Here is a 14,115-nt window from a genome sequence, read left to right on the forward strand (position 1 = left end):
AAAGCTCCATCACAATTTGTCAAATAAAGACCACCTTATCTGATAATCGGAGGTGCAGAATTCTAATCTGCTGTTAAGTGCCTCGACAGTAAAAGGAGGAGCTCACAGGCTACAACCTACAAAAGCTTTTCTTCCATAATTTCATCGAAGTTTGCTTGTAGTATCCATGCAAATTCCCTGTGACAGAGATCAGGATTAAGACAAAGGGCCTGGTGAAATACCTGGAACAATCTGTCTAATTCTATGCATTCCTATTCTAAAATATTGTCAAAACGGAATAGGTGTAGAAGAGGGGAATGGAGAATGATTTGTAAGAACACAGATTATTTTTTTATTTATTTATCCCAGTAAAATAAAAGCTGTAATGAGATGTTTCCTCCTAAAGTAATAAAACTCACCAGAGGCTGAAGTCAATATGCACACAAGAAAAGACAGTACGCACTAGTTCTAAATAAAAGTGGGTTGGGAACCTTCTACTGACCCTCATCTCTTCAAAGGAAGTGTTTGGAAAAGCTATTTACAGGAGCAAGGAGCCTGATTGTCTTAAAGGTAGCACATGGTAAATTTGCTGAGAAATCATAGGATGCCATGCATCAAACTGAACAGTACTGGTCTCCAAACTGGAAATTCCTCCTTGTCCTGTTGCTGTAAGTCTTTGCTGCTCAAGACACCGTGCAGGTATTATTGAGTGTTTTGTCTGACCCTGCAGTCCGTTCCTGGACTGCAGTTGAGTTTTGATTTAGCAAGTGAATCTTACCCCATCCAGGTATGGTTCAGGACTGGGATCTGAACACAAGATGAGAGTCTAGACTCAACCCTTCTGGTTTCAGAAGGCAGGAGGTAGGGAAGGTTACGTGCCTTCCTGAAAAGCTCCTTCCATAACTTAAAAACTTTGCATTTAATTATAAGATCATTTTTGCTAATAGCTCCAGGAAGAAAATAGTTTGCTATTTTAGCATTTGTGGCCTAAATAGACAGTTAACCATAAGACTAATTTACTTATTTCTTAACATTTTTAAGTTTGTCTGAAAAGATGTAAATGGCTTTTCTTTTCTTACTTGTAACACTGAGAATTTTGAATTCCTGTCACAAGAAAGAAACACAGAAGAATGCAGTGGGAAATGAATTTAAATCTGAGGGCAAAACAACTGATCAATAGTTAATCCTTAAGTGTATCTCCTCTTTTGCATTAGGGGAGGCACCAGAAGGTGAAGGGCTGAAGTGCCGCCAGGCCCCACACACTGTTTGCCTTTCACACACGTGGCTTTCACAGGATGCCAGGATGTGTATGTTTGTGTGTCTGAGCCCTTCCTAGTCTCCTATCAAGGTTTTCCCATCGACAGCAGTTTCATTTCAACAAATGAATAATATTTCAGAAAATTTGTCGATCGGTACAAGAAGCTCCACAGTGGCAAATATTAAAAGTTTATGGTGCTGATGGTGGGCGATGAGAAAGTAGAAGCTGTTATGCGAAGGGGTGAACCTGTGCTGTCCTGTGTAGCCTTTGGGGATGACTTCCAGAGAACCTCCTGCTCCCGGCACCCTAACCCTGCCAGTGACACTAACCCTGTGTTTCAGGAGGCCAGCAGCCGAGACCTGTGGCTTACTGAGCCACAGCCTGGTCCTGGCTTGCTGGACTGAGCAGTACCCGAATAGCCCTTCATGCTCTCACCCTGACCACACAGCCTAGTCCTGCCCCCTACCCTGCTGAGCTCTGCCAGCACAGCTCCTGCCCTCTGCAGTGTTTTACCTCTGGAGAGGACTTCTCTAGTCCCTGGTGTGGGGTGGATTGGGCACGTGATAAAAATGGGGAAGGTTTCAAGCGGGTCCCAGCAGCATGGACGGGTGGCAGGGTGGTGGGACATCCTCCAACAATAGGATGGCTGGAACAGGGACACTCAGGTCCTGGGGTGTGGCACCTGCCTTGTGGGGCAGGCATGGGCCAAACTGCATGTCACGATGTGTGGGTGTGTGGGACCACTGTGCCATTTGATCATGCATCTTGCTCTGAGGAATGCAGCTTTGGGCTTCGCTGAGAAACAGCCCCTTGCTTCCAGCTCTGCCTCTGCAGGCAGCCTCCTGCCCACCAGATGAGCATTTTCCATGTGCCTATGATGCCTTCCTTCCAGTTATTCCCACCACTGCTGGTATCCCTTGTTTGTAAGGGACCAAGTGCTTGTCTTGGTTTATCAACAGTAATGCGGAGTTGCTGTGTTACAGGCAGCTAGGAAGGACTTCGGAGTGGGGCCTGTCTGTGTTGGTATTGATGAAAATTCCCCAGAGCTGCGCGCTCTGTTCTGGCCTCTTGCCTGCCCCTCTAGGGAGGGCATTTCCATGATGAGTTAGTCAGAGCTGTTTGTGTTTTGCCATGTTCCCAAGGCGATAAGCATCCTTACGACATCTATTTGCTTACTGGGCATACAAAGTGAACTTGACAAAGCTCAGCTCACCTCCTCCAGCAGATAAAGGCACCCAGGGCAACTGAGAGAGGAAGGACAATGGCACATCTTGCTGGGTCATAGGAGCAGGGGATGGAGGGTCCAGCAGGTGACAGCAGAACTGGGAAGCCAGGGTCTGGGCCACAGGCTGAACCAAGTGCCTCGGCACTGAGATGGTGTGGAGCACTGAGCCGATGTGGAGCACAGACGGTGTGGAGCACTGGGGGAGTGGTGTGCAGTGACTGCCTGTTGAGTACCATCGCTGACCGCTACTGCTGGAATGAAGCTGGAGTCCCTCCATACAGCAGCTGAGGTAGATGGAGAAATGTTGCCTGGAGCCTGATGGGTGGGACCGTGCATGATCAGTTTGCCCACATCTGCTCCTGCTTACAACACACCTCCATTTCCGTCTGCCGTTAAGAAAGATTTTAAATGAGGATGGACTGATCTGTGTACCCCATCAGAGATACGTGGGGCCCAGCATGGCCCAAACAAGTCTGCTGAGACAAAATGTCTGCCATAACCGGACACCCAGGACCCCGCTGGAGAGCTGGCCTGGCTGGCTGACACTGTCAGAGGCCTGCAGTGGGTGTGCGATGCGGCTGAGCAGTGCTGACCAGGTGAGGACAACTGGGGAGCCCTCCAGAGAGCAGATGTTTTACATCCTTCTGCCTCAGCTCTTCTCGATGTACAGTTTCAGAGTGAAGGCATGAAGTTGTGAAGCGAGATCCTAATTTTAGCATTTGCTGTTGTAATGGGAAAACGTAAGTGTTAAGTATCAAATGTATGCTGAGTTAAATAACTTCAAGGCTGGAGGAAAGAGAAGTGTCTGATGGCCAGAGCTGCCCAGAGCTGGCAGTTAAAGGGCTTTTGAGTTCTGTTCCTCTTCCTGCCAGTGATTCACTGCATGGCTCCAGGCGAGACACGTAACCAAGCTGAAATATTTTCTTCCAGCTGCAAAAGAGCTATAACGCCAAATACAAGGAGGGCCTCTGAGGTTCAACTAATTCCAGTTCACAGAAAGCCTCGAGATTCTCACTAGGAAGTTGCTGGAGAAAGGCAAGTATTACAGTATTTCAAACTACTGTTCATAAATGAGCTCTTTGGCTTCACATTGGTGAAAAGCAGTGCCTGGAACTGCCTCTGCGAACAGCCCCGACGAAGGGGGTTGGGATCTATGGGAAATGGGTGTGAAACCACAGCAGGAGAGACAGCAGCAAACTCCACTGCTTCTTGTTGCTGCATCTGGGGGTGGCTCAGGCAGGCGGGTTATTGGCTGTACCAGCAGAGAGCAAACTTTCCCTGCTAAGAGGGCTGAAGAGGCTGGAGAAACCTTGGTGTAAAGAGAGAGGTGTGAAGGTTGCTTTTATACAGGGGGAAGAACAGGAGGATGGGAATTATGTCTGGGCTGTTCTAGCATGTCTCTCTTGAGGGAGGAGCAGGAGGTGGGGAAGACTGCTTACTCCTTTCAGGTACTGTGCTTGGTCCCATTCCTTGAGAAGAAATGGGGACCTGAGGGGTTGTCTGAGTAAGCAGCAAAGGCTGTGAGCTGAGCACCGGTGCTCTGTGGTGCTGTGTGCTCCACGGGGGAGCCACAGGACAGGGCCTGCTCCTACAGGTATCATGAGGTAGGAGCGGGCTGTGAAGCTGCCTTGGGACAGAAGTTGTCTGAGCACCTCAGAGCTTGGGGCAGCGAGGGGCGTGCAGGATGATGGTGCTCCTGACTAGCACCTGTGCTGGCTGAAGCTTTGTGGGTTTTCAGCGACTAGTTAATGTGGTTCCCCTCTGGGTAATAAAGCCCAGCTGATGGAAAAGAAAGTGGTCAGCCTCCTGGCTGCTGGTGAGGAGTGTTCGACACCTGCACCAGGCTGAGGGAAGACAAATGAGCCGAGAACAACTGGCCAAAGCCCGAAAATCCTTGAACAAACCAAATGTCTCTTTTTTAACTCTCCTGGTGCTCCCCCTTGTTGACTAGTGCTACCTGTGTCTGCCGAGCTATTTGGCTGGTTTTCCTTCCAGCTGGGCAGTGAGAAAAACTGGAACATGGGCAGAAGCCGTTTCTGCCAGGTTGCAACAGCCCCAGCAATGTGCCTGTGGGAACCCGCGAGCGGCTCAAAACCCTCTCTGGGTTTGGTGCGAAGGGCCCCGGCGCTGAAGAGCCGCTCTGCCCACTGCCCCGACCGGCCAGGCCTTGTGGGCAGGGCCATGATGCACAGCCAGGGCGTCCTCTAGCATCGGGGCACCTGTTTGTCCAGCGCCCGAGGGAAGGAGCCCATTAACCGGTGGCTCCGGCTGTTACAGAGCCTATTAACCGGTGGCTCCAGCTGTTACGGAGCCTGAAGCTCTGGGGTCATTCAGGAGGGACGCATGTGGAGTGCCGCGGCCCTAGCGCAGGGGAAGCAGAAGGACACAACGCTGTCCAGTCATTCATGGCCAGGGGTACCGCGACGGAGCTGGCTGCGAGGGGAGAGCCGCCCTAGCACAGGGCCGCGGGGGCCAGCTGCTCCCCAGGCCTGCCCGGCCCTGCGCCGGTGGCCCTCCTCCGCGGCGCAAGGAGAGGCTCCCGGGCTGCGGGCTGCAGCGCTGGGGGTGCCGCGTGGCAGGGAGGCCTGGGAAGGGAAGGGCCGGGCGGCAGCCGGGAGCTGTGTCGGTCCCCGCCGCTCCGCCCGGGAGGGGCCGCGGCCGCCGGACGCGCTGGACGGGGGTGGGCCGGGCTGCCGCTCGCTCTGCCCGCCCGCCCGCTAGGGGGCGCTCTCCCCGGCCGCGAGGGGGCAGGGCAGCGCGCACCGCTGGGGGCGGTGCCGGCCCCGCCCGAAGCTCCGCCCCTTCCCCGCCACCAGCGGCACGGCCCAGCGCCCCGCCCCGCCCCGCCGGCCCCGCCCCGCCCCGCCGGCCCCGCCCCGCCCCCGGCCTCCGCGCGCGCGCCCCGTGCTTCCCCGCGCGCAGCCGCCGCCTGCCGGCGCCGGGGCGGACCCGGCGGCCCCGCGTGAGCGGGGCGGGGCGAGCGAGGCGCCGGGATCGCTCCGGCCCGGCCGTCACCGGCGAGCCCCGGGTGAGGAGGGCAGGGGGGCGCTCGGATCCCTCCGGCCGTCACCGGGGCGGAGGGGGTCTCTGCGGGGGCGCGGCGGGGCCGGGCAGGCCAGCGCCGCTCCGGTTCCCCCCAGGCCGCGGCCTGCTTGGAGCCGGGGGGCGGCGGCTCGGCGGGTCCCTCACCGCTCCCTCACCGCTCCGGCGGCCAGGCCGGTGCTGAGGGCGCTGCCTGCTGCCGGGCAGGGCCGAGAGCGGCGCCTCCTGACCGGCCGGCCCGTGCCGCCCGCTGCCGGCACTTGTTGGGGCCGCTGGGGTCAAAGCTTCCTTCCCCAGGCACGGGCACCGAGGCGGGCACGGCCTCCTGGCCCGGCAGAGCTCTGCTCCCACTGCCCGTGAGGAATGTGGGTGGGAAACACCCGCCGGCGGGGAGTGAGCCACGGGAACCGGGAAGAATAGCCAAAAATCCCCGTTTCTCCTCTGGGGCTGGCCATCTTCAGGGCCCTCGGGCTGGGCGTTGGGCTGGCGGCTCACGGAGAATCACCAAACCATGATTTGAAGGAGTAGATCGGTGTTGGTTACAGGGAGGAGGTGAGGCGCTGCTGGGAGTCGGGATGGACGTATAGCCCCGGCCCAGCTATAGGTCTGGGAGCGCTCCACTGCGAGGTCACCCGGGAGCAGCACCGGGTGCAGCTCCGGTGTCCCCGGGGAGGTGGGGAACAGACCGGGGTGGGACACACCAGCAGTGGCAGCTGCGGGACATTGCCTTACTTCACCATTCCTTTCCAATTCCAGTGTTTCTCAGTACCTGTATGCTCAGCTGCAGAGCTGTGGGAAGAAGTCTCGGCCTGCAAGGTCCCGCAGGAGAAGGTGCTCCTCGGGACGCCCCTCCTCTGGGGAGCAGGTCCGAGGCGACCAGGCGCCTTTCGGGTGCTCTGCCGTGACTGTTTTGCTTTTGGCCTCGTGACTTTGAAAGGAAGCAATGATACTTATTTTTTCCTGCTGCAGCACCGCGGATCCTGCACCCCTGTGGATCAGATGTCGTGAACCGTTTCTGGGCTGAGCTGGTTTTTCAGGTGAGTGAGGCCGTGGTACAAGACAGTGCCCAGCCTGCGCTACCGCGGCACCAAGAGCACAGCCGGTGGTGCCGGCTCTGCAGGGCTTGGTTTTGTTGTACCCCTGCTCGCCGGTGTCAAGCAGAGCAGAGCCGCCCACAGTTCCTACCAGGATGTGGCTTTTCTCTTGCCATAAAGCTGAGCAAGCAGCAGTCACCGTGAACGACTTTTTTTGAGCAAAGCGTGTTAATAACAGGGAGGTAAAGGTGAATTGTTTACTTCAACCTTCGCTTTCAAACCTAGCTCCTGTGAAAGTCTCAGGGGAGCGTCACAGCCACTCCTTGTGACCAGAGCTGTGTTTCAAGGGAGAATAAAACACAAACAACTCTCCTGCAATGGTTTGGGTTGCAACTCCCCAGAGCGGTTGCGCTTGGTGGGTGAAAATGAGCAGGAGGCGTTCACCAGGCTGCTGTGTCCCACAGTCAGTGTGAGAGAAAAAAGATGCCAAACAAAACAGGAAGCCTTCGTTGGGGTTATAAAAACTCTTAGGTTAAAAAAAGCCATTGAAAAGAAATACCAGTAATTCATTGCATCCGAGTGTGTTGGGGATGCTTTTTCTAGCTGGGTCACCAGCTGTCTCCAAGCCTCTCTGGGTGCTGGTATCTGGATGCAGGGCTCAGCTCTGAACTGGTGTGGTCCTTGTTTGGGTTGTTAAAGGCCTGGACTTCCAGACTTTTTGAGAAAGGGTCTGCCCTGGTCACAGTGTCGCATTTGGTATCTATAAATGATAAATTATTTGATTATGGTCCCCTGATCCTTAGCCCAGTGCTGTATATCTGTTGGGTGATGTGGGCTCCTGGACTGGTTTTCAGTCTCTCCTGGATGCAAGGCTGAACGTGAGCAGTGTGGCTGGTTCTGGGGAGATGGGGACAGTGCCTCTCTGCCCCCCCCTCCATAACCACCTCATTCCCAAGAGGCACCGAAGCAGTATAATTTGTACCTTGTGACCAATTGGAACAGGCTGATGCAATGTGGGACTAATATACAGGAGGTTTCTGGGGTGTTTCCACTGTCTTTAAGCTTCACGCATAAGAGGAATTGGAAGTGGCTGTGCTTGTCTGAGTGCTAGCTTAACTCCCCTCCTCTTTCTTCTCACCTCTTGCTGCTAGTGCATCAGGAAGCATGGAGCACCAAGTATCCATCATGTCTGACTGGGTTCTCCTCGGGCTGATTGCGGCGCTGGTCACGCTGCTGCTGCTGACTGTCTTCGGTTTCGTTGTCTACTCGGGACTCTTCACGGAGGTGGTTGTGAGTGCCGGCTCGCCGCCTGTCAGCAACATCACGCTGGCCTACAAGTTCAGGGTAGGCCCATATGGTGAATCCGGGCAGCTCTTCACGGACGGCTGCAGCATCTCTTCAAAGCTCTGCTCCATAGGTGTCTACTATGACAACCCTCACACGGTAAGGTGTGCCCAGTGGGGCTGGCATGCTCTCGTGGTCAGCACCTGGGTTCCCAGCTCGGGATGCTCCCTGACTGTATTTCAGGCACTTGTAGCTCATCCGCTTTAGATGAGCACTGGGGTTCATAAGGTCTCCCAGATCTGCAGAGGATGCTCTGTGGGGAAGAGCTCCTGAAAGCAGGTGGTTTCTTGGATAACCCTATCTGGAAGGCGTTGGGTGAGCAAAGCTTGCTATCTTCTGATAGCTCCTGCTGAACAAGTTATCAGCAGGATAATGGATCTGGTTATGGAGCAGAGGCCAGTGTTCATGACCCCAAGGTGAGACATGCCTTGGCACATACCCTGGCTGCAGGAATTGCAGCCAAGGCTCTTTCTGGACTTGCAGCTCTGTACTTGAAAGCAGATGGTCTCTTCAGCTTTCTCTCTCCTCATCCGTACTCCTTCTCTTGCTTCTAGTGCTCTCATGTGTTTCTGAGCTTCCCTGTAGTCCTTTCATCCCCTGAGAGTTCTTACTGAAACCTCAGGTGATGTGTGCTGAGGGCTCCTGTCTGATGAAACAGTTACTCCATGATGCTCTTCAGGCTGAGAGGTGAGCAGAAAGTGCCCAGCCTGATGGCTGCCAGCCAGAGCTAATCTAGTGGGTATGGACCAGGACAAGGAGCAAGCAAAAGTGCATCAGAACTTGCTGGGGGGTGAGGAGCCTGGCTGCTGATGCTAGGTGGCACTGGGGTCTCCAAATAATGGCATATGGGCATTTGTATGTGGCAGACAGCCTGGCTCCCCAGTAATTCTGCAGTAGCTGGTGTGACCGTGGAGGAATGTCGTGGGGGGGAGGGACGGCAGAGTGGCCAGCAGCTGTGTGTGTGTGCTTGGGCACGTGTGCTGGGGGCTGGCACGGGACACAGTGCTTGGGCTGGTAGTTCTTACCCAGTGCTGCTGCTCTGGGGGTGACTCGTTCTGTTTTAGGAACCTTGTTTCATTGCTTGCAAGATGATGCTCCCAAGAATTGGACCTGCTTAGACTTGTCCATGAAAACATAGCGCTGAGTGGACTGTGACTGGAGGACATCGGAGGCAAGAAGGCACTGAGCTTGGCTGTGCTCGGTGCAGCCTGGTGCACTCAGCCACCCTGTGTCTTTGTATCCTGTGGCGAGGTGACTTATCTTTACCTTCCAGTTTTTGCTTCTGGATCATGGGAGGCAGAGGAGAGACACTGCCTAATCCTGGCCTGGGGAGGAGGGTGGTGAAGAGGATGTCCCCTCGCTCCTGGTGTGATCTGGGCAGAGGCAGGGTTTGACTAGATGTGCTTGGACACTTTTGTCTGCAAGATGTGTCATGTTTGGAGTGGGTGAGGGATGGGAGCCATGGGGAGTCCCTGGTGTGTTAGGGCCCATGTGGTCAGGACGGCCAGCTCCTCCGCCACTAATTTGTGTCCTTGTGTCAAGGTCCTTATCTGGAGTTGAGAACCCTGGTGCTGCTGCTGCTTCTCCCGGTGTCCCTGGGGGTGAAGCGGGGCAGCCGATGCTGTCAGAAGGGTTCAGCATCCATGCTTGGTGCTGCCCTGCTCGGGCTGTGGTGTGGACATGCCTGTGGTTGCCCTGCAGACCTTATGCTTGGGCACTGTGCCTTGCCTCTCTGTTTGCCAAAGTGTGGGCTAGTGAAAGCTTGTACTTCTGAGGCCCGCAGATACCGATAAGGATATTTGTGGTGACTCCTGCGGCAGCTGGCACAGGGAGTGCTTTCCCTGGCAGCACCAGGCAAGGTTGGGAAGGAGAGTCTCCTACATGACCCTGGAAGGTTGGGCTGTCCATGCAGGATGAAGTTGCCTCCTCTTTCTGGTCCTGTCTCTTTTCTCCTCTTCCTGCATCTGTCACATCTCTGCTCTTACCCCAGTGGTTGGAGCAGGCAGTGGGGCTGCAGAACTTGTCTCTGGGTCTCCAGTGACCATCCAGGGTTTTGGAAGCCAGCTGTTTCCCCTTTTGCCATGGGGTCTCTCAGGAGGGGAAGACCTCCTCTGTCAGCATGGCTGAATGGCATCTGATGGCCAAGGAGGCCTGTTTTGGTGTGGGTGACTGGGGGAGGTTTCTCTGGATTCAGGGCTCAGCTGGTGGAGACAGGTTTTGGCCTGCTGTGGTCAAGGCACACTGGGCCTCTGCTTGGTGGCCCAGCTGGTGCCCAGTCTGGACTGGAACATGCTGCTGGATCTGGAAGCCTTCTTTCCCTCCCTGAAAGGCGGGTTTTGTACTCGCTTGCTCATGGACTGGCCACTGATCCGGTGTGGGTTGTGAGTACCGTCAGCTGGTGTGCGAGCTGAGGGGAGCTCCTTGCACGGGGCAGAGTGCTGCGGAGAGCTACAGTCCACGGTGGGGCTCTTGCAAAGGATGGTAGTGAGTTCGTGTGGATCTCTAGATGTTTAGGAGGCTGCATGGCCCCAGGTCTGTGGGTCAGGCTGGGAGATCCTGGTGGTGATGCTGGGAATTGCCTCTCTTTGGGAGCCTGCAGGACAGGTGGTGCTCAGGATGGGCACAGCAGGGGCTCTGGGAGCTGCATGTGTGTGGAGCAAGCCTGGAGGGTGCTGGAAGCTCTCAGGGACCAACAAAGCCTATAATGCATCTGTGACCAGGCGTCCCAGGCTCTGGAGGCTGTGCAGTTGGCTCTTGTGATGGGAGCCTATCCTGCCCTCAAAGGCTTGGCAGGCAGCCCTGCAGACCTTGCCCTTCTCTGGAAGGGCTGCCTTTGCTCATGACATTGGGCAGGTGACATTGGCCCGAGGCTACTGCCTCCACAGGCGCTGTGGCGGCTGGGGCACAGCGGGGCTGTGCAGGACATAGCTGTGGTGCCTGGGGCTCTGCACAGCAGCAGGAGCCTCCTCTCGCCTGACACCCGTGAGTGCACCATCAAACCTGGGTCTGCTGGAGCAGCCGGGGTGCTGGTGGGACTTTCCATGGGCTGATCTGTGGCTCCTGAATTGGTTCTGCAGAGATCTGTGTCTTACCAGCAGGCAGGCCAGGCCAGGTAGCGTGCTGGGAGCAAGGATGTCCTTGGGCAGGATGGGCAGAGGGCTGCCTTGCCTCCAGACAGGTGAAGAAGTGGCCAGTTTTGGCTGGGTCACTTGGCTGGGGGCTGCAACACTTGTGCCTGGCATGCTGGCTCAGGTGCCAAGCATCCCAGTGTCCCCTGGGGTCACCCTATGTGCTCGTACCCGCTGTAGCCATGATGGCATGGGAGACGGTGTGTGCTGCTGGCTCCTTGTGCCTGGAGGTCCAGCGGGGTGGGGTTGCTCACCCAGGCTACCTTTTCCCTGAGAGGAAGAGATGACTTCCTCCTCTTCCTCCTCATTCTCAGTGCTCTGATGACCTCAGTGAAGCACCCTCTGGCAAAGGCCAGTCCACCCAGAGCTGGCCACCCACTGCGGATGTTGACTTGTCACCAAAAATAGACCTTTTGTCATCAGACAGCAGAACATGCTTGCTGCCTGCTGTGTCCCACAGCGTCCCTGGCTGAGTGCCGGTGGGGTCTGGCCAGACAGCCACCTCGAGCCCGGCTCTCAGCTGCAGGCTCCTGGGGAGTTTGGTGCTCCTGAGGGGTTTGGTGCCCCCAGTGCTGCAGCAAGAAGGGGCTGATGACTGGCTGGTGTGGTATTTGCTGTGCTGGCAGTCTCATGGCCAAAGGAGGCTCTTGCTAGGAAAGAGGACGGGGGATACCAGAGCTGGAGAGTAGCGGCCGTGTGCCAGCTCTCAGCTGGGAGTGGGGATGGGGGGAGCCCCATGGCCTGGAGCATGTGGGATGCCTTGGGGTCACGCCAGGTCTTGGGGCACACACTGTCACCAGCATCCCCAGGGCTCCCTGCTGGCTCCTGACTCTCCTGCATTCACACAAGGATGCTCCCCGAGTGCTGCCGAACTCCTGCCAGCAATGTTTTATGTGTTTTAATGGACAAGATTAATATTAATTTGCACTTTTTTTCTTTTTCCTTTTTATTTAATATTTAGCAGCCCAGAGGACTTCTCCCTCCTTCTCCCACCTCTGGAAGGAACAAAAATAGCTCCTCAGCAAGGACTGGATCTGGCGGGCGGGTTTGTGCTCAGCTCCAGCCAAGTGCTTCTGCTCACATTTAGCTGTAGGCACATGCTAGGGCCTTTTGCCTGCAGTGCACGTGTTCGCGTGCTCAGCGACCAGCCTGTGCCCAAGTGTTGCATGGATGAGGCCAAAATGCTCTTTGAATGCAGGAATGGGTTTTGCTCCCATTGGCAAAGCTGCTGAATAGGTTCACTAATAATTTCCAAAACTACTCTGTCAGGACGCTTGATGGAGCAGAGGCTTTGATGAGCACCTGCCCAACCTGAAAGGACAAATTTGTTAGGGAAAGGCTGGTTTTAACTGCAGTATTGCCTTCCTTCCCTTGAGATGGGCTTTGCCAGGCAAGGGAGGAGGCAAATTTGCCTTGCTGCTGCCCTTGAGAAAGCGCCTGTGGGGCTGTATGCTATGAAAAAGAAAGTTAAAAGAAGGGAGGAAGCAAACGTGCCTGGCCTGAGTGGTGCTGCTTTGCTCAGGACATAAATAGAGATTGCCTGTTTAGAGGAATTTTATCTAGATTTCCCGTATCTCCTTGCTTCATCTGGGCCTTTCCCCATGGATGCCTTTTACTGCTGCCTCTTGCTGTCTTTGGGCTGGATCTGCTTCTCCTTCCCTGCCCCAAAGCAGCGATGCTCGGCACAGCCCTGTCTGCAGCTCCCCCTTGCAGCACAGGAGGGCAAGAGCGAGCTGTCAGGCACACAGTCCCCAGCCTGATGGCTGCTGCTGCTTCTGACAGTCTGCTTCCTTCCTATTTACATCTGCTTGTGTTTCCCCTCCGGGATGGTCCTGCCGTGCAACATTAAAGGGTGTTTAAGGGAAAGAGAGGGCAAGGAGTGCTGTGTGGGGTAGTTACGCTTCAGGAGGAGACGTTGCTGAGCTTTAACACAGGCAGTTAGGGCTGAGATGGGGGAGTGCAGAGCGGAGATCCCCTTGAGGGTGCATGGGGATGGGAAGTGGTAATACGCTGACCTTGTGTGCACCCTCTCTCTGCCTCCCGTCATCTCCAAGAGAGCTTTGTGATGCCACCGCCTGCAGGGTGTCTGTCCGTCTTGCTGCCGCTGTCGGGTGTCCTGCCAGGTCCTGGTGAGTTTTGGTGCCTTGTGTGGCCGGAGTTTGGAGACTTTTGGTTCTCCAGCCCTCACAAGAAGGATGGTTGGCAGAAGGTGGCCAGACTCAGGCATCTGCCGCTCGTGGTTGTTGGCTGCCACATCATCTCATTATCCAGCAGGCTTGAGAGCCGGTGGCAGGGAAGCATGAACACTCAGATGGTGCCCCCTTCTTTGGTGCCCCCTGTACCCCCTATTCTTCCTGGGCTCCTTTTTTAGGTCACTGTGCCCTGGGGGAAGGATCCTTGTCTCTGCCTGCTGGTTCCTGATTCGAGCATATCTTTTTTTCAGGGCAGACAAAGGTTGGAGTTAAAGGAGGGAGCTAGGCTTTGATCTCAGCAGTAGGAAGGCACATTGCGCCCTTAGGTGGTATTGGGGGGGAGTTGTTGGGGTCTCCTGCCCCCTGCCATGTTCCTGCCTAGTGCCATGGTTAAATTTGAAATTGAGAGGTGGGATTTTGTTAAAAAACAGAAATGAAGGCCACGGCCTGGGTCAGCTTTGGTGTGGAGATGGCCAGAGTCCTGTGGGCCATCTCTGTGCTGGGAGCAGAGCCTTGAGCACCCTCCTTGCTGGGCTGGGAGCCCTGCAGCCTCCTGTCTTAATGGGAGGCATCCCCAAATCTGGAAAGAGAGCATGTTTTGTGTTTTGCGTGTTGTTGGGGTCCAGGATGGAAGGGATGTGTTTCTCTTAGTGTTGCTACAAACAGCTTGGTGACTGCATGCAAGTCTTATGTGCCCCAGTTTCCCCACCCCTAAAACTGTGCTGGACAGAGTGTGCCTGCTTAGGAGAACCCAGCAGCCTCTGGATTTCTCTCTGGCTTAGTACCAGTGGCCTGTGAGGTGGGTCATGTGTCCAGGTGGCTGCTGGGGGCAGATGCCCCTGCAGGGTGACCTTCTTGGGGGTGGGATGGAGGTAAGCTGGGCAGGTTGTGGTCACATCCCTTTTTAGCCCTC

General features: G+C 55.6%; 1 protein-coding gene across 2 annotated transcripts in view; it reads left to right on the forward strand.

The window, feature by feature from the left end:
• Positions 1 to 5,369: 5,369 nt before the first annotated feature.
• The window catches only part of TEX264 (testis expressed 264, ER-phagy receptor), a 43,370-nt gene continuing 34,624 nt past the window's right edge, over positions 5,370 to 14,115 (forward strand). The window contains exons 1-3 of one of the 2 annotated variants that reach the window (XM_074879395.1): positions 5,370 to 5,490; positions 6,474 to 6,541; positions 7,690 to 7,981. In XM_074879395.1, the coding sequence (XP_074735496.1) occupies positions 7,703 to 7,981 (279 nt within the window). In that variant the 5' untranslated portion in view covers positions 5,370 to 5,490; positions 6,474 to 6,541; positions 7,690 to 7,702. Of the gene's footprint in view, positions 5,491 to 6,037; positions 6,057 to 6,473; positions 6,542 to 7,689; positions 7,982 to 14,115 lie in introns of those variants that run through there. The other variant, XM_074879396.1, reaches the window with a different exon arrangement.

The sequence above is a fragment of the Strix uralensis genome, chromosome 10 (genome assembly GCF_047716275.1).
Source record: "Strix uralensis isolate ZFMK-TIS-50842 chromosome 10, bStrUra1, whole genome shotgun sequence".
In the NCBI taxonomy this organism is placed as follows: domain Eukaryota; kingdom Metazoa; phylum Chordata; class Aves; order Strigiformes; family Strigidae; genus Strix; species Strix uralensis.